The sequence below is a fragment of the Clinocottus analis genome, unplaced genomic scaffold (genome assembly GCF_023055335.1).
Source record: "Clinocottus analis isolate CAN_PGR_092001 unplaced genomic scaffold, fCliAna1.0.p SCAF_15, whole genome shotgun sequence".
Taxonomy (NCBI): Eukaryota; Metazoa; Chordata; class Actinopteri; order Perciformes; family Cottidae; genus Clinocottus; species Clinocottus analis.
Window position 1 is genome coordinate 14,607,042 of NW_027175876.1, and position 22,538 is coordinate 14,629,579.

The window sequence follows — 22,538 nt, forward strand, 5'->3', positions numbered from 1 at the left end:
AGGAAAGGGAACTATGAAGAAAACTAAAGACCATCTGATCACACCGGTCGGGGGCCAAAATGGGCCCCTTGCTCAGACGATGCCTCATTTCGACCTCTGCCTTCATTTTATTCCCTTCCACACAACTGGGAAAGCTTTGGGATAATATCACGTTGACCTAATTTGTCCACAGAGAGCCATACCTGGCATACACACACTGGCGCTCACGCACGCATGCACATAGTAATAGTGCAGATAGTAATTACTCACAGTGAAACAGCCTTTGATGCTGCCTCTATTACCAATATTTGCCAACCAAGATGTTGGACAATATCTGGTGTGTGTGTGTGTGCAGGAAAAGAATTTGCGATGAAATTGCTAATTGGAATTAATGTGTAGGGTAAAGCATGAATTGGCAATTAAAAACGGTACAATAGGTTTTTAGTAAGGACAAAGGACAATTTGATGTTGCTGCTGACGTCTGCATTAAACCTAACTGGTCAATTACACTTGAATGCTTTGCTTGCTCACAGGTGAACTGTGTTACGGTTTTCAAAGCGCTTACGGGCACTTCACAAGTCTACGGTGCTCTTCAACCCCATATCTGAAAAAATAAAAAGGCTTTCTCTGGTCATCATTTGCAGGCCTCTTCCTAGTTTTATATTTTATGATAGCGTGTAGTAAAAAACACAAATCATCAAAAGACAATGTATGCTCTTATCCTTCTCTCTGTAAAGCCTAAAATCAGAGATCAACTGATCCTTGCCTCCTTTACTGTAAAAACACACACTTTGTACCAGTGAACATATGTAACGAGGAATGTGTGTATGAATCCTTTGTCTTTGATAGGAATTTGAAGTGACTGTATGCCAGAAAAACCTTCAACTCAGCTACAACAGTTTCACCTTCTTGTAATTTTCATGCTAACATACAGATGGCGTGACGAAGTGAGCCAAACAGCAGAACGCCACAGATCACACGTAAAGACAACTCTTTGCTCCGTAAGCCGACTTCTGTCCCCCTCAGCTGTTAACACACTCGGGTGAACATGACTTTGATCCTTTGTGCTTAGTATTGACTTTACAGGTCTGAAGGTGCAGAAGACCTGTCAAAGACAAAAAATGCTGCAGCATGTGCTCTGTGATTGTGCAGGTTGCGTGCAGCTCTCAGCCTGGGGAAGTCTCTTACATTGGCTTCCCCTGGGGGAGTGAAACCATTCAGCTCCTTTTCTTTTTTACACCCTGCTCGAAGGTAGCGCCCTATTACTTATTACTAATTACTTATTCCTTTTGTTGTATTTTTAACTTATCATCTCACACCTAAACAAACATTAATGGAACTATTTGCCAGAGAAATATTGGCTTTTGAGTTTGTGGAGTGATAGGTTGGCTGTTACATCACCCAGTGATACCAGTGAATTCTCTCGGTGCTTTAGAGATGGACATTTTCCATGCGCACATTTTATGAATGCAACAAAATAAACCCCACTTGTTAAAAACGTAAATTAAAGGGTGTGAGATTAACCACCTACTACTTTTGTTCTAAACTGAGCAGTGTGTCCTGTGAATGGGTGTTTTTCTGCCATACCTGTGTGCATATCCACTCGTAGATACTATAGGCCTCTGACTCGTTCGCATGTGCATCAAAACCCCTCCTTTATTATCTACCCCACCAGCTCCCCACAGACCCAACACCTTGTCACAAGGGGCCTCTGGAACTCCCAGTCAGCCAACCGCAAGGCAGACTTCATCTCTGGCTTTGCTCTCAAGCAATCACTGGACTTCCTGGCTCTCACTGTGACTTGGATCACATCAGACAACACATCTACCCCGGCTGCTCTCTCTTCTGCCTTCTCCTTCAGCCACACACCTAGGCCCACTGGATGCGGCAATGGCACAGGTCTACTGATCTCCGTTAAATGGAATTTTTCTCTCTTCCCGCTTCCACTATTCACCCCACCGTCTTTTGGGTTTCACGCTGTGACGGTCACTCACCCGGTTCAACTAAACGTTGTTCTCTACCGTCCACCAGGTTCACTAGGAGACCACCTTGACTATATTTTTCACCAGAAACAGCTCTACATGTAAATGGCTGAATGTCGTCATGAAGTGTTAAAGCGCTTTGAGTGATCGGAAGACTTGAAAAGCGCTATACAAGTACAGGTCCATTTACCATTCCCACTCTTTGGAACTGACAACCCTCCCACATCAACTGACTCAACATTCACATCCTCTCTGGCCTTGTCAGTCCTGTCAGCCCTTCCTTCAACTGACTCTCACTCATTCATATTAACTCTGCCACAGACACTCCTCACCAATCCAGACTTGAATCCTCCTTTTCTAACCCCCAAAAAACTCTTCTCTATCTTTTCCAACCTCCTTGACCCCCCCTATGGCCTCCTCCTCCCTCCACCCTTCCACTTAGCCACCTTGTTGACTACTTTACAAAAATGATAGACATATGCTCCCCATTCACTAATCTACCTTCTTCTATTACTTCACCTCCATTAACTTCATCTTTCCCCTCACTGTCCTCTTTTACCCTCCTGACTCCCAATCAACTTCTTATTTTTGGTAACCTCTGCCCGTCCAACCACCTGCCTCCCATCCCATCTCATATCCTCAAGTCTATTGCTCCTGACCTTCTCTTTCTCACCCATCTCATCAACACCTCCCTCTCAACTGGCTGTTTCCCCAACTCTCTGAAGGAGGCAAGAGTTAACTCTCTCCTGAAGAAATCCACTCTCAATCCATGCTACCTAACCTGCCTCTCTCTCCTTCCCTTTCTTTCCAAAACTCTGGAGCAAGCTATCTTTAACCAAGTCTCCTCCTTTTTCCACCCTCACCAGTCTGGATTCAAGGCTGGCCACTCAACAGAGACTGCTCTCCTTGCTGTCTCTGAGCAGCTTCACACCGCTAGAGCAGCCTTTCTCTCCTCTGCCCTTATCCATCTAGCCCTCTCTGCTGCCTTTGACACCGTGAACCACCAGATCCTCATCTCCTCCCTCAAGGATCTCGGTATCTCAGGTACTGCGCTTTCCTTCTCCTCATCCTACCTCAACCATCGCACTTACTGGGTGACCTGGAAAGGATCTGTGTCTGAACCTTGTCTTCTCACTACTGGGAACCCTCAGGGCTCTGTCCTGGGTCCTCTTTTCTTCTTTCTGTTCACCAACTCTCTTGAATATGTCATTCGCTCGCATGGCTTTTACTACTATAGCTATGCTGATGACACCCAACTGACCCTCTCGTTTCAGAAACACAGATAGCAGAGCGAATCTCTGCCTGTCTGACTGACATCTCTCAGTGGATGTCCACACACTACCTGAAAATGAACCCTGACAAGACTGCTTTCCTTCCAGGAAAAGGCTTTCCCACCCATGACCTCACGATCACCTTTAACAACTCAGTGCTGGCCCCGACCTCGACTGCCAGGAACCTCGATGTGACACTCAACAGTCAACTCTCCCTGACTGCCAACATCACCCCCAACAACACGCTCCTGCTGTACAATATCAAGAGAATACGTCCACTGCTCACGCAGAGGGCGGCACAGGTTCTGGTCCAGGCTGTGACTACTGTAACTCCCTTCTGGCGGGTCTAACTGCCAATGCCATTCGACCTCTAGAGCTCATTCAGAACGCAGCAGCTTGACTGATCTTCAACCTCCTGAAATTCACTCACAATATGCTCTTCCGCGATGTTCACTGGTTACCGGTGGCCGCCCGCATCCGCTTCAAAACATTGGTTCTTGCGTACCGTGCTACGAGTAGATTGGGTCCGATCTACATCCAGGATATGGGAAAACCGTACACTCCGCTCAGCTTCAGCCAATCAGATGTCTGTCAATGCGAGCTAAACACTCAAAGTCACGACTATTTGCTGTCCTGGCCATCGAGGGATGGTGAAATGAGCTTCCCATTGACATCAGGACAGTAGAAAATGTCTATATCTTCAGTCGCAAAGTAAAAACTCATCTTTTTCGACTACACCTTGAATAAAGACAGTAGCACTTTGGCAGCACTTAGATGGCTCTTAATGATAGCCCTTTGCAGTTTGACTTTATTGAAAAAAATGGAACTCTCTTGATTCTTGTTATGAGTTTGTACTCACGGTTGAATGCATTTATTGTAAGTCGCTTAGGATGAAAGCGTTAGCTAAATGACATGTAATGTAAAAGTGGAAAGTGCAAGTAAATACCAAGGGGAAAGGGGGGGGGGGGGGTCTGTTGTGGATTTCAAGGTGAAATAAAAGCACTCGGATGATTTACTAAAGTCAAAGTTGTATAACTACAGTGCAGGAATACCATCCTGGACCCAAAACGTTACTTCAAGGACCCGATTCTCCCATATTTGTGTGTCAAAGCAAAGAATGAGGACAATGATGGAATTCAAGGGGGAACGCTGCAGACGGCACTGGCTAAACGGGTTGCAGTGTAGTGCCTCGCGACAACACGTTAGTCCAATAAAAGTGCTCTGCTTGAGTATGTGTACTTTGTTAGGTTCCATAACCGGAAATAATTAATAGAAAAAAGAGAAGAAAAGACAGTCACATTTTGGGGGATTCTTTTTAATATAGATTTGAAAAAGATCTTGTTCTTCAGGACAATGTAACAAAGACTTAAACATCATCCAAGTTTTTTTCCCTCAGTGATGTCAAAAGAAGCCAGTAGTGAGGGCGACTTGTGAATATTTAGATACCACATAATTCATGCTGAATGCGGGCGACCTCTCTGTGTCTCCATTTCTACATCCCTCACATGTACCTACTCCTCTCTTTTTCATTGGACCTCTTGGAGGAGCTGCTGCGGCTCCAGTCCTTGTGGCTGTGGCCCCGATCGCGGCCCTCCTTCCCATGTTGGTGCTGGGATTTGCCATGTTTGTAGCCCCGGTCTCTGGAGTGGGAACGTGAGTGGGAACGAGAGCGGGAACGTGAGCGGGATTGGGAGCGCTGGCGCCCCGTCTTTCGGTCTCGTCGGCTGTCCCTGTCAGCCTGGAAATGTCACAGTGAGACATTCAGTGGTGGAATATAACAGAGTACATTCACTTAAGTACAAGTTTAAGGCTTGTACTCCAATATTTACCATTTTGTTCTACTTTATACTTCTACTCCACTACAACTTCAACAGTAAAATGCACTGTGTACACATTAATGCACCAGTGACATTAATACAGAAACAGAATATAGAATAGTAAAAGCGTTTTGTTCTTGTACAAAACAGAACACAATCTGTAAAGCCTATTTTATGGTTCTGCGTCAGGTCGACGGCAAACCTACGCCGTAGCTACGCCGTCAACGCAGACCCCTACGTCGTAGCCTTGCGTGCACCTCCAAAGAAATCCTAAAAATGCGTCACGGACCGCAACCGCTGTGATTGGTCCGCTGTGATTGGTCCGCTCAGAAAGTAACTACCGGCAGTTGCTCTTTTTTTTATTATTTTAGTCGTCGTACAGACCACCTCCGCACACGTCTTATCTGTCGCCTGCGCTTCAACATTTTCAATATAAGCATTTGCTCTTCAATATTGATGAGCTCCGACTTCAAATACAGTCGCTCCACCTTGGTTGCCATTGTTTACTGTTGTTTACTGTGACCGGAAGAAAAAGCAAGGATTCGGCTATAACCCATGAAATCACACAGCCACACCACCCTGGAGCAACGCGGTCCCTAGACGCAGAACTTTGAATGCTCAAAGACGGCGTCACGTTGATGTGGCGCAGAACCATAAACTAGGCTTAAAGAAGACGCTCTCTCTCTCTCTCTGATGTTTTCAGAATGAAAAAAAAATATTTCTTGTGTTTCATTTGACACAAAGACAGTGCGCTTGGTGGAAATAAAAAACTAAATGAATATTGGTGCAGCTATATGAGAAAGAACATACTTACATAATACAGCATTGGCGAACCAGTGTAAAATCTATGGGATGGGAAATCTATGGGATGAGTAAACTTGTCCGTCTGTCAACAACTTGGTTACTGTATGCTCAGAATTAACTGCAACTCTTTGCACAAACAGCTAGAATTATTGATGGTAGGTTTATTTTAAACTCAAGATTTTTTCTGAATTTGTAAAAAAAAACGAATGTAAAAAAGACTTAGAACGAAGTTTAAGTGCTGCTTCGACAGAGACGGACGGAATTTGTGCTGCTGCCGATTGGAGCTAAAGTAAAAAAATACTCAAAATGCAGAATTATTTTCCCTGGTAACGAATGATTCAAATTTGATCCTTTCTCATTGAAGACAAAAGGGGATTTGATTGGTTAGTAAGAGTAACTCTCGACCTGGTAACCTTTGTGTGACAAGGACGGTTAAGGAAAACTTTTGGCTCAATTGTTTTGTAGCAAGACAGATTGCACCATTAGTGCCGTTAGCTTCTACATGCTGCCTCAGCCATGTGGAGGTAGTAGACGTGCTCTAAATTTTGTTACCTTGTGCTTTCTGAACTTCCGGCTGTCATCATCTGAATGATGATGGTGCCTCTTCTCCTTATGTTTCTTTTCGGAGGGCTGGTGACTCGTCGCCTCTTCTTCCTCCTCAATTATCAGGTCGTACTTGGAACTATGGGGAAAGTTATGGAAATCTCGAGAAAGTTGAGAAATTCAAGGGCCACGGCAATAGTTTGAATAGTGCAGACTGATGCAGACAGGAAGTGGAAAACTAAATCCCTGCCTTTTAACACACAAGGATACTCTTGTTTTGGCTTCACTTGATTCTTGAGGGTAAGTTTGGATCGGTTCTCCACGTCCTTCTCGTAGGCGTTGAAGTCATCTTTTGTATACTTCCCACCTAGGAAACAGAGAAGGCTATAAAATCTCAGTGTCAGATTTAACTCAAAGCTGTGTATGGAGACTTTCTTTGGATTGGGGTTAACGTGTTCACCCTTCAGAACAAAAAGAGAAACATTCATGTCAGGCGTAAGAGTACCTTTGCCCTTCCATTTGATCTTTGAGACTGACTGGCTGAAGTCTACATGAATGCGTCGATCATCGATGAGCACGTTGTCCATTTTGAAATAGGCCTTTTCACAATCTTCTTGCTTTGGAGACAAAAAGCATAAAGAAAAAGAAAGTGGTAAAAGGGGAAGTGTAAACAGATGATGTAATGTTATTAACAAATGACGTACTTTGAATGGGTAGTAAGAGCAATAAAGAGGAAATAACTTAACTATATGATGTACCAAACTAACAAAAAAGGTTTCATTATCAATTAATCTGCTGATTATTTGCTTGATAACTGTTTAGAACAATGTTTTATAAACATTCCTAAACTGAGACAATTAAAATGATTTTGCCCCAGGGTGCCCTCTTTGACAGATTATTTGCCCCTACATGCTAAATTATAGAAAGTGTGTAAAAACCACAACGAAAGCAATCATACATGTTGTCATCGTGTTACTTATGGATAGAAATACAGTACAAATTTAATAATTCCCCTTTTGCTGGGGAGCCCCTGGAACCCACTCAAAGACTCATGGAAACCACTGATTTAGTCGTTAAAATATAAAATCACAATTTCTCATCGGTTTAGTTTTGTCCAACCAACAGTTCAAAGAGATTAAATTTACAGTATATATATATAGTCCTAGCATTTGATATATCAAACAACAATTCAATCATCAGATCTCTGCAGCGCTAAATAAATATAGTGTGAAGCAAGAAGTCGATATACATCGCGTTTCAAAAACAAAAATTGTGTCGTGCTGCAAACAAACTTCCTTGTTGCATTTGTCTGCCTGAACATAAAATTTACAAACCAGGAACACACAAACATTTCAAAAGAAAATGAGTGTAACATCTTCTTGCAAATTTATTTATCGGAGAATATAAAATGAGGAGAAATAAATACATTTTAGAATGTATTTCCACTTCGTATCTACCATCAGATATCTCAGAACAAGCAAGGCCTTCATTGACTGGCTCTCAGAAAACACACTGATGGAAAGTACAGGACTGCCTGCTGTTGAGGTGCATATTACTTCAACTATTAATCTTTAACATTCATATTTTTTGGGGTTCATTTATAAGGAAATTGTACACTATGATTTAACTTTATGACTGAATGTCATGTCACTGGTGGAAGTCGATATATCTCCAACAACCTGCCCAGCGCCCTCTAGTGGTATAGATGTTTACTGCAGAAATCCAGCACTATGGTGTACGAAACTGTTGCGTTGCCTCATTTCAAAAGGTTAAAGGTGTTCAGAGAACTGAAGGTCAGTGGCAAAAAACGGCCAGACCAAGTTCCCGAGGTCACATTTTTACTCCAACAGTGGACAGCTGAATATAGTATAGTCGTACAGCTTTCATTCGAGCCAGACGTCAGTCATCTGGATAACTGCGTGTGCACGCTCCTCTTCAAAAGGGGGAGGAGTCGAGCACAGATTTCATGATCTTCAAATGTTAAACAGCGTTGAGTGGGAGCATCACGCAAGTTCAATCCTTCGCCAGGAATGAATAAACCGATGTAACTCGACGCCACATCATCAGATCCTTTCCAGATTTCACATGTCTGATGAGACTCCAGGCCTGAAGACATGTGCAGTCTAATTTTTAATTTTAGTCATAGCACCACTTAGTAGTAACAGAAAGTAAAATGTTCTATACTTTGGCTTGTTTCTCTTAGTAGGTCAAGCAGATCGACATCAAATTACTTCTACACAAACATAGGACTTTTATGATGACTTCCCCTAAAGCTTTTGATGTTTCATGAAACGCTGTTGCCGTGGCGGCCATCCTCTGCCGTCAACAACGAAGGTGCTTTTGAAGCACTAAGTATGCTCGAAATGTAACTAAACTTGGTACACACATTAAAAAGCAAAGATGTAGTTGCCTGATATGATTTGAATGCTTCAAAATGGCACTTCGGCTCGATAGCGCACCCTACAAATATTCATTTAAGTAGCCCCAGCGCTACGGTTGACCTACATGTATGAAACTTGGTACGCATACGTATATTTTTTTGGGCTTTTACTTTGAAGGCGATTCATTTAGGTCAGCCCCCGCGCTTCCGTAGCATTACCGGACTACTTACCGACTTGAGCCAGACGCAAAAGCATGTATTGTTCTGTTGCTTCTGTCCCAAAGCTTCACAAGCGGTCACCGGCAGCCTCGCGCTGCAAGTTCCGCGTCCCCGGATTGAACATTAATCGCGCATGCGCAAAGCCACCGCTGATACCTTTCAGCTGTCCTTCACATCTCCAACTCATTTAACCAGACGTCAGTGCACTTGTTCAAGCAAACACAGACTGGACTTTTCTCACTGAGTAAGAAAAACTGAACTGAAAACATCCATCCATCCATCCATCCATTATCTTAACCGCTTATCCTCATTAGGGTTGCGGGGCGCTGGAGCCGATCCCAGCTGTCAAGGGGCGAAGGCAGGGTACACCATGGACAGGTCGCCAGTTCATCACAGGGCAGACACATAGACAGGCAACCATTCACGCTCACATTCACACTTACGGGCAATTTAGAGTCCAATTAACCTATGCAGCATGTCTTTGGACTGTGGGAGGAAGCCGGAGAACCCGGAGAGAACCCACGCTGCCCTGAAAAAATGAAAAGCACTTATTGCTTTTGTATGAAGTGAATCAATTGCTGGTCTTTAACATCTTTAAGCTAAGCAACAGACTGAACATGGACAAAAGGAGGAGTGGCTTGTCCCTCACATGGACCCTTACTACTGAACAGTACCTACTCAGAAATAAAAGGAAAAAATATTTATAAACCATATATGTGTGTATGTCAACTTGCTGTTGCTCCAGAGTGACAGTTATATTGTTCTGATAACATTACTTTAAAATAAAAGCTGCAATACACTAGTTTTTGCATTGGAGTTACAACAGCTTTGTATTACATAGCGAACGCACAAAATGTGTATTAATAATAAATTTTATTTGTAAGGCACTCTTCATCCGAGAATCTCACAGTGCCACATAGTTAAAATCAAAGTCATAAAATGAAGGTCACGAAAGTCATAAAAGTCAACTCAAAGTAAAAACGCCTTTTTGAATAAAACGGTTTTTAGGCCAGTCTTAAAAAAGAGTCCAGGGTCTGTGTTGCCCTCAGATGGTCAGGGACACCGTTCCACAGGTGGGGCACTGCTGAGCAAAAGGCCCGGTCGCCCATGGTGCGGAGTTTGGTGTGGGGAACCCGAAGGAGCGAGCTACTGAAAGATCTAAGGGTGCGGGTAGAGGTCTGGGGAGTGATGAGTTGTTGTTGTAGGTGCATGCCCATTGACGCATTTATGTGTGAGGAGTACGACTTTGTAGTCAATCCGGGTTGAGACTGGGAGCCAGTGGAGTGATTGGAGGATTGGTGTGATGTGCTCATATTTGCGGACTCTCGTCAGGATCCTGGCAGCGCTGTTTTGAATGAGTTGTAGTTTTTGGATGTTCTTGCCAGTGGTCCCCGTGAAAAGTGAATTGCAGTAGTCCAGTCTAGAGGAGATGAAAGCGTGGACGAGCTTCTCTGCATCTGACAGGGTTAAAGTGGGGCGGAGCTTGAAGATGTTTTTGAGATGATAAAAGGAGGTTTTGCACAGGTGTTTTATATGTTCATTAAAGGTCAGGTGAGGATCAAACCTAACTCCCAGATTTGTGACTGTGGAGGAGAGGGGTATGACCTGACAGTCGAAGGTGAGTGTGTGTGAGAGATATTGATATAATGAGATATTCAAAATCTTTCAACGCAGTCTTGAAGATACAACTCCATTCATTATTTACAGAGAGTTTGGTATAAATCGGACCAAGCGTTCTAGGATGAAAGTGAGAAAACGTGTTTTTCAGAAAATTCAAAATGGCGGAAAGTTTTGGGAGGCGGACTTTATGGTCTGAGAGGCTTTTCTGTAGAGCAGTTGGAGCTGGACATGTGTGAATTTTTTCAAGTCAATCGGACAATCTGGGCAAGGGGCGTTGCCAGTCCAACTTCTAGGGGGGGCTAAAGAGCCATTTCTTTTGATGCAAATGTAACGCCTATTTCATACGTCTATTTTCCCCAGTCCTGACCAGCGATCAAAATTTGGTAAGTTTTGGAGTATGACAAGTCGCCCAAAACGGAGCCCAATGTTCTAAAATAAAAATCGGCATAATAATAATACCCCTTACAGTTTCAATAGGGTCCTCTCGGACTGACTACGTCAGTCGTTGGGACCCTAAAAATTAAGAAAAAGAAAAAAAGGAATCACCCTTTAAACTGTAACCACTTCCACGCATGTATGTAGACGACACAAAAGTGCACATACGCAGTTGTCATAAGATATTTTACAATACGTATAAATACAAGACGCTCACCTTATCAAACTCAATGAAAGCATAACACAGGGAATCTCCACTTTTCCAGTCTCTGATGATCTCACAGCTACACACAACAGAGAAACAGAATGAACGTTTTAAACACACACACACACACACACACACAATTTGTATATTGTACAAATCCAATATACTTGGACGTTTGCAGTGTCACCTTTTTATGGTCCCGAAGCGAGAAAAGATGATTTCCAGGTCGTCGTCCGCGGTCACTGGATTTAGTTTGCACACAAAAAGCACGTTCTCTGGAGGCCTCATATCTGCATCAGGCAGGTCACCCACCTGTGGGAATATAAAACAATAGAGAGTGTGTAAAAGTCTCCGACTGCACCTGTGGTACATCTTCAGTTGCCTCTTTTTCTTACCATCTCCAGCAGGATGGCCTGAGTCTTGGCTTCCTTCTCCTTCAACCTTTCGTCCAACTCCTCCGCTGCTTTCCCATCCGTATCGTCGATCACTTCGTCCGCTCCGATTCTTCCGCTCTGCACAAAAACAGCTGTTATTGAAGCAGAATGTGCCATTTGTACATTTACTGTATGAGTTTCTTCCTCCAGAAAAGATTTCTGGTTTCAGATCTCGAAAATCTGTTTGTGGGTTATCTTAAGTCAAGACAGTGTTGGCTTTATATTTTTGTATGAGAGGAAAAAGAAAAGTAAGAACCCTCATGGCCTTAATAAATCAACAGCATCACTGCGCTCACATCTAGTTGCTCTTTGGTCGGCTCCGGCGATCCATCAGGCACTTGCAAATCAGGAGGGTCATCGAAAGGGTCTTCCAGGACCACCGTATGGTTTACCCTGCAGCAAAATTACACTAAGGTTTTTCTTTCTGCAGTATTTGTGTCAAACCGTCAGGGTGCGGGGGAAACAGTGCAGTGCAGGATGTGAATGGAAACACATCCTGCCTTGCAATATAATTTCAGTTTCATAGCACAGGAGATGCTGTTCAGTTTCATGGCCTATTGCATAAAGTTACCTTTTTGGAGGGTTTGTGCACTGTAATTAGGATTGGGTACCGAAATAGGGTAATGCCAATACGATCGGTACCTACTGGACCAAAACACAACGCAGATTTCAGTGCTTTCTTTCGGTGCCTGAGCCAATTAAAATACTTTTTTTCCCCCACTACCATAATGACTCCGCCCTGGTAGTAGGTTGTATAGTTATAGTAGCTAGCTAGCCATCAACCTTTCAACAGAAAATGCCAAAAAGGTAAATGATTCTACTTGTATATTTATTTATTTTTGTTAATTTTCTGTAATGTTTAATGTAGTGTGCTCTGTATGCTTTACATGTTCTCTTGCATTGTGAAAATATTTGTAAAAATAAAAAGGTAAATGCAGCAAATGTAACAAAACAATTGCGTGTAAGAAGAAGAGACGAACTCCAAGAGAGAAACGCCCCATTTTCTCCACCAAACCTCATTGGAAACGTCTGTTTTTAATGCTGGAATAGGAACGCTGGAATAGGGACGCTGGAATAGGAACGCTGGAATCGGAACGAGAAAGAGAGTTTGCAGAGTTTCTAGAGAGGGAAAAGACTCACAAACTATAAACTTTAAACTTCCTGCTGAAAACGTTTGTTTCAGAGCGGAGAAACCGCTGCTGACCATCAAGGACATCGGCTGGGAGCTCTGCAGAAGAAACGCTCTAAGCTGCAACACAAAGTTATTAGGATACGTGTTTGTTTTTTGGTTTACTGTGTTTGCCAAATTCAAGAGCAGCTAAGTAAAGCAGCAGAGTTTGTAGAGTCCAACAGTTACTGAGTGGAGTTCAGTTGTACACCTCCCCTATCAGAGCACCTGACGTTTTTAGTCTGTTTTTGTTAAAATATATTGTTTATAGTTTGAATTTAAAAAGTTTGAAGCTTTAGTCAAATGTTTTGTTTATTTATGTACATATTATACATTAAACAGTTACCGTATTTTTTGCACTATAAGGCACACTAGATTATAAGACGCACTGTCAATTGATCAGCCTATTTTCGATCTTTTTTCATATATAAAGCGCACTGCACTATACGGCGCATAAAGCAAAAAAAACAAAAACAGTTAGATAAGTCAGTCAGTCAAACTTTATTAAATGCGTTCACAATAACGCTCAACATTATTCAAATGTTAATGAACAATAACTACCAACCTTGTTCAATTGAAACATGTAAAAAACATTCTAATACCGATAAATGAAACGTTAGCGTCTTTACAAAAACAAAAAAAAATTGTTAAGTTATAACACGTGAAACACAACTCGCTCACTTTTTCAGTTTATTCCTTGTCCACAAATTATTCATCTTCAGTGTTCGTGTTTAATAGTTGGGCAATTACAGCATCCAACATGGCCATAGTGGCGTAAGTTACATACGATGCAACTACGTAATATTGTTAAGTTGCCTGGCGCTGTGTCCCTGTCTTGGTGAATGTGTGTTTGCCTTCTGTCATCCAATGCTCCCACCCAGCTCGCAGTTTAACTTTGAACGTCCTGTTGACACCAATACCTAGCGGCTGGAGTTCTTTAGTTAATCCACCTGAAATGATGGCAAGTTCCGAATTAGTTTGCGTCACCTGTTTCTTGACAACGTCGGTGAGATAGGAACGCATGGAGTCACAGATCAATAGGGACTAAGATTTGTGAAAAAAGCATCCACTTCCGTACCATTGATTCATTAATGTTGAATTCTCTCGCAGCTGCTCTATTCCCTCTATTCTATTCTACTGCGAGACTGATAGCCTTGAGTTTCGAAGTCTGCATCGTAAGCGTGTCTTTTGACAGGTCCATAAACACACACTGTAATATTATGGTGAAGCACAGTATGTTTGACGGTACTCTGCGACGTCCTCGCTACGGTAGCCGTAATGCTGCAAGCGGTGCGGCTTTGTAGTTTACCAAAGTCGTACTAAAACATTTTGACTTACCACACGCCGTACCACACAAAATCGCTTGGAGGTCAGTAAGAAAACCAGAATTAATCCATCTGGTGTAATGCTGTTTTTTGAGAAAATTAAAGGCTTTTAAGTGCGCCTCATAGTGCAAAAAAATACGGTAATATATTGTTCATTTTGAAGAAGAAAAATTGCCATTGCAATAAAAAAATATTGATTCAGGCACCGGTATCCTTTTAAAAGTGTTGTTTTAGCATACAATACCCATTCCTCACCGTAAAACAAAAGAGTTTCTTATATTTATAAATGAAAAGAATTTTCCAAAGTGGCCAGTGGGTAAAATGCTCCCTCAGTCCCCAGAAAAGAGGATTTCTAACATCTTTGGCAAAAAGGCACAACTGTCTGTTGATGAAAATAAACAAAACCGTGACTCCTAAACCTGAATATGAACCCGACCGAGACTTCTGTATACCGTTACAAATCTAGTTCACCTGATATCCTGAAATGGGACAAAGTCCTTGTCAACGAAGGTCTCATTGATTTTGTCCAAGACCTCTAAGCCTTCCGTCACTTCCCCAAACACAGTGTGGACTCCATTCAGGTAGTCCAAGTTCTCACCCGTGGTTATTAAGAACTGAGGACAGGAATGAAATGTTAGACACATTATGCAACACACTCAGCAGTGGAGAGACAGCGAGTGCGATCACTGGCATTGGTGAGTCCGTGGCGAGCGTGTGGCAGGCGTCAGCCAGGTGCCAGGAGAGCGGCAACTCAGTGGCGAATCAGTGGCGACTCAGCAGCAACTCAGCGACGAGTCAGTGGCAGGTGCCACTTAAGTGCCGGCACTCGTCGAGAAGCTAGCCAGCGGAGTGGGTGGAGCTACATTCCCTGGGAACACCCATTGTTGTCACAACAGGTCAGCTGCCGTAAATCAGTTTTATGATCATATAATGGAGGAACTAGGTTTTTTTTTTTCAATAGCTAAGTGTACAGATAGATAATGTGTGTTTTTTTTGTAGGCTTAATACTTACAATATGCAATAAAATAATATACTGCAGTATAATACTGATGTATTATATTGAATATTGTTTTGCTACTACAACATTTCACTTCATAATATATTACACTTATATACCATAATAATGTACCTGCCTTTTTATTAATTAAATTTTATATATATATATATATATATATATATATATATATATATATATATATATATATATATATATATATATATATATATATATATATTATTATACCTTGTCATATTATACCTTGTCTCTACTTTGATGAGACGGCACTGTTGGTCTAGGCTAAACACTAGAATATTTTTTTTACCAGGTAAAGCTCAACATACACACCTCTCTTGAGTGTGAAAAGGATTACAACTGCACAACTATATAGATTCTGATTAACTGGGGAATACACTTTTTTTCTACACTTAGACCTTAAAGCCTTGAATATAATTAGGGCCCATTGAAAGCGGATAAGAAATATAACTCAGCAACAGTGCAACAAAAGTTGGACGAGCACGGAAAACCTTTAATGGCAGGCGTCCAGGAGGCATCCTGATTAGATGCCCGAACCACCTCAGCTGACTCCTTTCGACCTGAAGGAATAGCGCCTCAACTTCAAGGTCCCTGATGATGTCCGACCTCCTTACCCCCTCTATAAGACTGTGTCCGGCCTCCCTACGAAGAAAACTCATTTCGGCCACTTGTTCAAATTTTTTTTTTTTAAATAGAAGTTGGATAAAAGCCACTGGTCCTCCACTCCTTATAAATTAGGTGTTGGTGAGTGCCATGAGCTGCCAGTACCAGTAGTTGTCAGAGAAGTGCCACTAGGCGTCAGAGACTTGCCACCAGTAGTCAGACGAGTGCCACCACGAGAGGGGCAGAAGTCAGAAAGAAGGTGCCACTAGGCGGAAAAAATATTCCAGTGTTTAGCTTAGACCAACAGTGCCGTCTCCTCAAAGTAGAGTCTCAACATGGTGGTATTACAGTATGACATGACAAGGTGTGTGTGTGTGTATATATATATATATATATATATATATATATATATATATATATATATATATATATATATATTAAAAAGGCAGGTACATTATTATGGTTAGTAGCAAAACAATATTCAATATAGTACATCAGTATTGTACGTACAGCAATATGTTATCTTATTGCATATTGTAAGTATTAAGTCTACAAAAAAAACACATTATCTATCTGTACACTTAGGCATTGACAAAATAAAAAAAAACACAGTTCCTCTATTATATGATCATAAAACTGATTTACGGCAGCTGATTTGTTGTAACAACAACTAGTGTTCCCAGGTAAAGTAGATCCACCCACTCAACTGGCTAGCTTCTCGACTAGTGCCGTACGCTTGCGACTGTTCTGGCAATTGAATGGCGACTCGCTGCAGACACATTGCGAACTCATCACGCCTTTGCAGACACGGCGCATGGCTGAGACTCGCCGCAGACACGCCGGAGACTCGCCGCTTGGCTGACGCCTGCCACACGCTTGCCACTGGGTGCCAGTGCCACAAGAAGGATCTTGGCCTTACTGCAGCAGGGAGCGTTTGATCTGTAAGTTTAATATGATTCACCCTAGAGAAAGCAAAAACTCTTCTGCTTTCTTTAATTAATCAGCAAATATACAATAAATTATATTAAAGTATTTGTTTTTAACTTAGCAGATCAAGCGTAATCATCAAACTAGTAAAAGGCATTTAATGTTGCTTTTTGCAACTTGCAGGGCAAACGATTGCGTGACTGCACATCTTACTCACCTGGGAACCATGCTGATTGTTTCCATTGTTCACCATGGACACCGTCCCCTTCTTCCTGTGTTTGATGCGTGGCGCTCTCTCCAAATCAAAAAAGCGGGCCTGGTCCCCATAAATTTTGCTAATAAATCACACAGGAGAGAAAAAAAATATGTCTGTGTTCAACTTGTGGTATCGAAAAACGAAGGCGATGACTGACCTGTAGATAGATTCTCCACCACGTCCCGTCCCAGTGGGATCTCCGGCCTGCACGATGAAATCTCTCTGTAGAGCAGACGAACATGGTGTTACAGCATCTCCCGCAGTTCCACCTTCAAAGCTGGACCGATAAATGAGGTGTCTTCACCAGAGCCTGATCATTAACAATAGATACACTTCACGTTACTTTTGAGACAAAACTGTCCACAAATTTGCTAAGATCGTATGCTTGGACAAGGAGCCATTATAAACAATATTGAAACCCGCAGTCGAGCACCCTCATCTGTCAGAGTATGGTGAACAAGAGTGGCAACAATAATATAGCAAATTGTGTTTGCACCAGGGGTCCTTGGGAGCTGTGTATTTTCCTTACCTGCATGGGCAAGTGCTTGGACTAAAATAAAAGTGTTGCTAAAAATTAGAGCTATGAAAAATAACGCGTTAACTCATTGTGATTAAATTACAGGATTAATGCGTTATTTTTTAAAGCATTTAACGCATGCGCAGAATGATCTAATATACCTATTGAACTATTTCCGCTCTAATGCAGTTAGACGTAGATGTCAGATATTCACTCGGGAGGACGTTAACGTTTCACCAGCACAACCAGCTAAACATCTCAACGCGCAGCATGCGATGGTCGGCGGGGGCGTTCAAGAGGAATGCGTCAAACCAGCCTCACTGAACAACAAAGACCCCTTACTAAGTCTGTCTGTGACAAGCTGAGTAGCACAGTTGCGGAATTAATATTGTTGAGGATGAGGGCTTCACCAAAGTGTTGCGAGTGGCAACGGGGGACCCGAGCATCAAAGCACCGCAAAGACGCACAATCATGACAAAGATCCACGCGCTGTATAAAGCTGGAAAGAACAAAACGGAAAATGACTTGGCTGCTACGGATCATGTGGCGCTAACATGGGATCACTGCACTTCTGTAAGTCATGAGAATTACCTGGTAACCAGACGTCCTCTTTTTCCCCGACATGTCCTCTTTTTGAGACCTAAAAATAGCGTCCGGGATTCCAAAACCTCCAGGATTTTGCCTCGTTGGATATTTATGTTTCTCTGAGTCTTTCACAAACTAGCTATTAGGCTCTTACAAGTTTTGAAACGGTATCTTACATCCACCTTCTTGCGCGAGCTCTGAAGGTAGAGAGAACTGTCATTGATCAACCGATCACAGGGTTGCCAGATGCACGATAATTATCCTCCAAATACAACCATTTTGAGCGTTTGGTACGATACTACGCCATCACCAATCTGGCAACACTGAGCAGCTTGTCACCTCCAATTGCGACGAATATCCTGTTAAAGCTGATTTACGCTCTGAAGAAACTAGTTCTGCAGAAAACATCGCTGCATCAATAATCAACTGGAATTTCAACGACAAACTTTTTTTGGAAGTTTAGCACAACTCGTTATTTTTTTATGAGCTAAAGATCGCGTAGATTACTGTGGAGCGGGATGAAACCATAACGGGGTTCATCTTATGGCCTATAGCTGCATTGTTTACAACAGCAGCCCAATGTATAAATGACAATGTATATATCAGTCTTTTATCATAAATCTTTATGTTTTTACAAAAATATACCGAGAATATCGGTAATATGTGATTAATCATGATTAATCCACAGAAACCTGTGATTAATCTGATTAAGCATTGTAATAATTTCACAGCCCTACTAAAAATGTATCTATATGGGAAGCTAGGTGCTAGGTTTATAGTTTTTCAATCGTGGTAGGGCACAATAGCGCTCTCCTCCGGCGAGTTTGCGCCACGGTCCTCCCGATATTCGAACCTTTGTTGTTACAGAAGTCTGCAAGGAACCGTTCGAGTTTTACCTGGACATTGTGGATGAGGCAGTAGTTGTAGTACTTTATCTTGCATAGTTTCAGGAAGTTTAGGCAAGCTGCGTAATAATAAAAATAAAAGAGCACAGAGGTTAAACCGCAAGTCATTTCAACGACAGTGCAACACAGACAAACCACTACTGACACGGCTAATGAGCATACATGAAGGAAGGACACATGAGGGATTTATTCCGCTTGTATTTTTTATGTCGGTTAATTGTTTGCTAATGGGCTGTTTGCTAAAGCTAACAGCCCAAGCTAGCATGCTGTATACTACGCAGCAGCCGGTTGACGGCCATAAACTCAACCAGCAACCGGCTCGCGAAGCGAGCTTCTGTCACGTGCGTATAATTTAAAAATCTTACTTTTGGGCCTTTCTTCTGTGAACAAATCAATGACAATATCGCCCAACGTCGTTTCAAGGAGCACCGCCATGCTGACGTCCTCGGTCTCGCGAGAGAAGAGTGTTTTTGGGAAAACTCCCTGCGCGTGCGCAGCTCACGCGTAATGCTCAATGTTTTTGTTTTAACGAACGCTGTCGTCTGTCTGGCTTTTATCGCAAAATGGAAACGGCTAGTCTAACGATAGCAATGAGCGTCATCTCGCTTCTTTTCACTTCGGCGACGTGCACGGAGTCTTCGCTCAGGCAACTGAATACGGTAAAGCGTCAACAATAGCGCATTGAGCCAAACCCGGTGATGTTGACGTTCGCATCGAGTTAGCGTAGCGCTCACTCCCTTGGTTGTCCATTGTGTCACTAACCTCACGTGTGGTTCTCTCTTCTCTTTGATTATTGATCTCCAGGAAAACATCCTGATCAATGTGACGACAGGGACTCTCGCAAATACGCAGCTGCAGGACTCCAACAACCTGCAGGTATACGGTAACTCTATTGGAGAACTTTTGTAACGTTGACGAAGGTACAGAGGTGGGTCATTTGTCAATCATATTGTTTCCCCAGATCAATTTGAATATATCGGTTGGCGAAGAGCAGGTGCTGGTCAATGACATCCCGGTGGAGCTGTCGGGGGTCACCAGGTTCAACTGTCAAGCACTCCTCTGTGGGTTTTTCTCTTATCACTCGTGATCAATCCAATTACTAAACTAAAATAACAGAAACCAGAAGAAAGTACCACTCTCCTCCTTCAGACTATACGTTGATCGCCTGTTAAAAAGGAAGTATTCCGCAATAAGCAATTTATATTAAATGTGAGGCAAATTGCATGAATCAGTAGTGGCCTTTAATTCAATTTTACTTGATAAAGGACTTGACATTTAATTCATAATCAAAAATGTCACGGACAAGGTTACTGCTGTTAACTTAAACATGTAAAGTGTTGAAGAAATGGCATGAGTGCGTACCATGAATTCTATTTTTCCAGTAGACGGCATCAATGGAACCAGTGAATTTGAGTCCGGGGATTTGGTGTCTACGGTCACTCGGGTGATGGTGAGCCAGAACCGACTGTACAGCGACTCAGAGGAGGTGGTGGCCCTGCAGGTGTTCAGTGAAGTGATCGAGATGGAGGGCAAAGAGGTGAATATCTATTGGCCATGACAATTAGAGAAACTATACTCTCAGAACCTTGTTCTTGCAACTTTATAAATTTTATAAATCTTTTCAGAACTGATGAATTAAACGGAAAAACTTTGATTTGTAACTTCAGCATTCGCATATGACTTCACACCCTTTGGGTTTGTATTCTGTAGGTCCAGCAGCCTGACATGTGTGAGGTAAAAATCCTAATGAGCCCAGATTTCCAGAAGCTGGCTCAGTTTACCAACATCTACCCCATCGGACACAGTGAGATCTTCAGAGTTCCCAGGGAAAACGACGTGGTTGTCACAGATCCGCCAAATCCCAGAAAAGGTACGAGAACATGGTGTCTTTTTTAAGTGTCATTGTTATTATCATGCAGACACTTTAAACCAGCGGTCCCCAACCTTTTTTGCACTAAGGACTGGTTTCGTGTCGAACTAAATTTTCACGGACTGGCCTTTACGGTATGGGCAATAAATATGATGTAATAAAATGATACGACCGGTATAAAGCCATTATAAAGTGAATAAATATACAACTCACCATTACACCGAATTAGTAGGAGCCCTGAGCTGATTTCTCTGCAAGGAGCCGGGTCCATATGATTGAAGACACTCAACTTGTGTACTTTATATCCGGTCTACTCCGTAACTTAGACCTTTATGTCCAGTCTACTGCTTAACTTAAACCTTTATGTCGGCTTTACTGCTTATCTTAAATCCCGCTTCACAAAGAAAGGATGTTTGAAATGGAAGCAAATTTCAGAGCATTTTTGGCGATCTCAACATATTCTGCCTTGATTTTAGATCAGAATACCGGCAGAGTTGAAGCAGACGTTTTTGGGGTAACGTGTGTCAAGAGGCTCAGACACACAGATGGATATATCCGGTCCTTTTTTTAAATAAAACATTTTCCTGACTTTTTTTTAAATTTTTTTTAAAAAAATTCATTCATTCTTTCTGTGTGACCCGGTACAAACCGACCCCGGGGGTTGGGGACCGCTGCTCTAGAGTAGTGGAGTTTAGTGTGTGTGCTCTCAAACTTTCCTGCGCTTTGTAAAAAAATCAAATAAAATCAGACGAAGAGCAGTTGATGTCCCAGACCACCAGCCAGTACCCACTGAAGAACACGGAGACCACGCAGGAGGAGATTGCAGAACCGGGAAAGCTCCCAGAGACTCCACTTCGCATGGACCCCGACCTGCTGTATGATGTCAGATACGATGATGAGTTTGATGTCAGGGAGCCGAGGCAGCCGCACCAGATTCAGATGGAAACTCCACCCAAAGAATCGCTATCCTCTTACTCTGTAAGCCAAGACACAGCAACTCACTGGAAACCAGTAAAAGATATATTGTAAGACATATATGTCAAACTCAAAGCCCGCGGGCCTAATGTGGCCTGCCACGTCATTTCATGTGGCCCGCGAGAGCTTTGCCTTAAGGTCTGGTTGTCTAAAAATGTGGGAACATGGGAAATGTCCGCTGCTAATGTAATGGTTATGCATACACCTCGAATGAACTGGCGTTATTGCTAATGTTAGCAGGACTCTCAAGTTTTGAAGACAGGCAAATACATATATCCCCCCAGATATATTTGACGGGAGGAGGCGGGGGAGGAGCGCCTTGACTCTCCCTGATACAGTTACCTCAGCTGAGCGACGTTGTTCAAAACTAAAGCTCATTAAAACATACCTGCGTTCAACATTGGGGCAGGGACGTCTGAGTGGTCATGCTGTCACCAGCATCAATGGTGAAGTGGCTCTGAAGCTCATATGATGACCTAATTAGAGATTTTGCTGCGAAGAAATGCAGACGTGTGCCTCTATAGAGCCATCCAAAACTGGTGAAAATGCTTGATCCATACAGAATAGCATTATGGCTCTCTCAAAAAGTATGTCTTTGTTTTATTTTGATAATTTGGTCAGTTATGTCTTTCTCATTCGTGACAAAAAAAGCTTTCAACAAAATTAATATAATAATGTGCGCTTG

At 42.5% G+C, this 22,538-nt stretch overlaps 2 protein-coding genes across 3 annotated transcripts in view; one reads left to right on the forward strand and one right to left on the reverse strand.

Annotated features, from left to right (window-relative positions):
* Positions 1-4,531: 4,531 nt before the first annotated feature.
* Positions 4,532-19,630, reverse strand: ppil4 (peptidylprolyl isomerase (cyclophilin)-like 4). The gene is made up of 13 exons (XM_068576819.1): positions 19,374-19,630; positions 19,000-19,067; positions 17,159-17,223; positions 16,963-17,080; positions 14,654-14,796; positions 11,986-12,082; positions 11,651-11,767; positions 11,443-11,567; positions 11,268-11,334; positions 6,902-7,013; positions 6,667-6,763; positions 6,406-6,535; positions 4,532-4,970 (listed from the first exon to the last, which is right to left on the reverse strand). Exons 1-13 carry the CDS (start codon positions 19,441-19,443, stop codon positions 4,734-4,736), a joined length of 1,446 nt encoding a protein of 481 aa, XP_068432920.1. The 5' UTR covers positions 19,444-19,630; the 3' UTR covers positions 4,532-4,733.
* The window catches only part of ginm1 (glycoprotein integral membrane 1), a 4,585-nt gene continuing 1,548 nt past the window's right edge, over positions 19,502-22,538 (forward strand). The window contains exons 1-6 of one of the 2 annotated variants that reach the window (XM_068576821.1): positions 19,502-19,667; positions 19,813-19,884; positions 19,970-20,069; positions 20,391-20,545; positions 20,719-20,878; positions 21,627-21,856. In XM_068576821.1, the coding sequence (XP_068432922.1) occupies positions 19,572-19,667; positions 19,813-19,884; positions 19,970-20,069; positions 20,391-20,545; positions 20,719-20,878; positions 21,627-21,856 (813 nt within the window). In that variant the 5' untranslated portion in view covers positions 19,502-19,571. The remainder of the gene's footprint in view (positions 19,668-19,812; positions 19,885-19,969; positions 20,070-20,390; positions 20,546-20,718; positions 20,879-21,626; positions 21,857-22,538) is intronic. The other variant, XM_068576822.1, reaches the window with a different exon arrangement.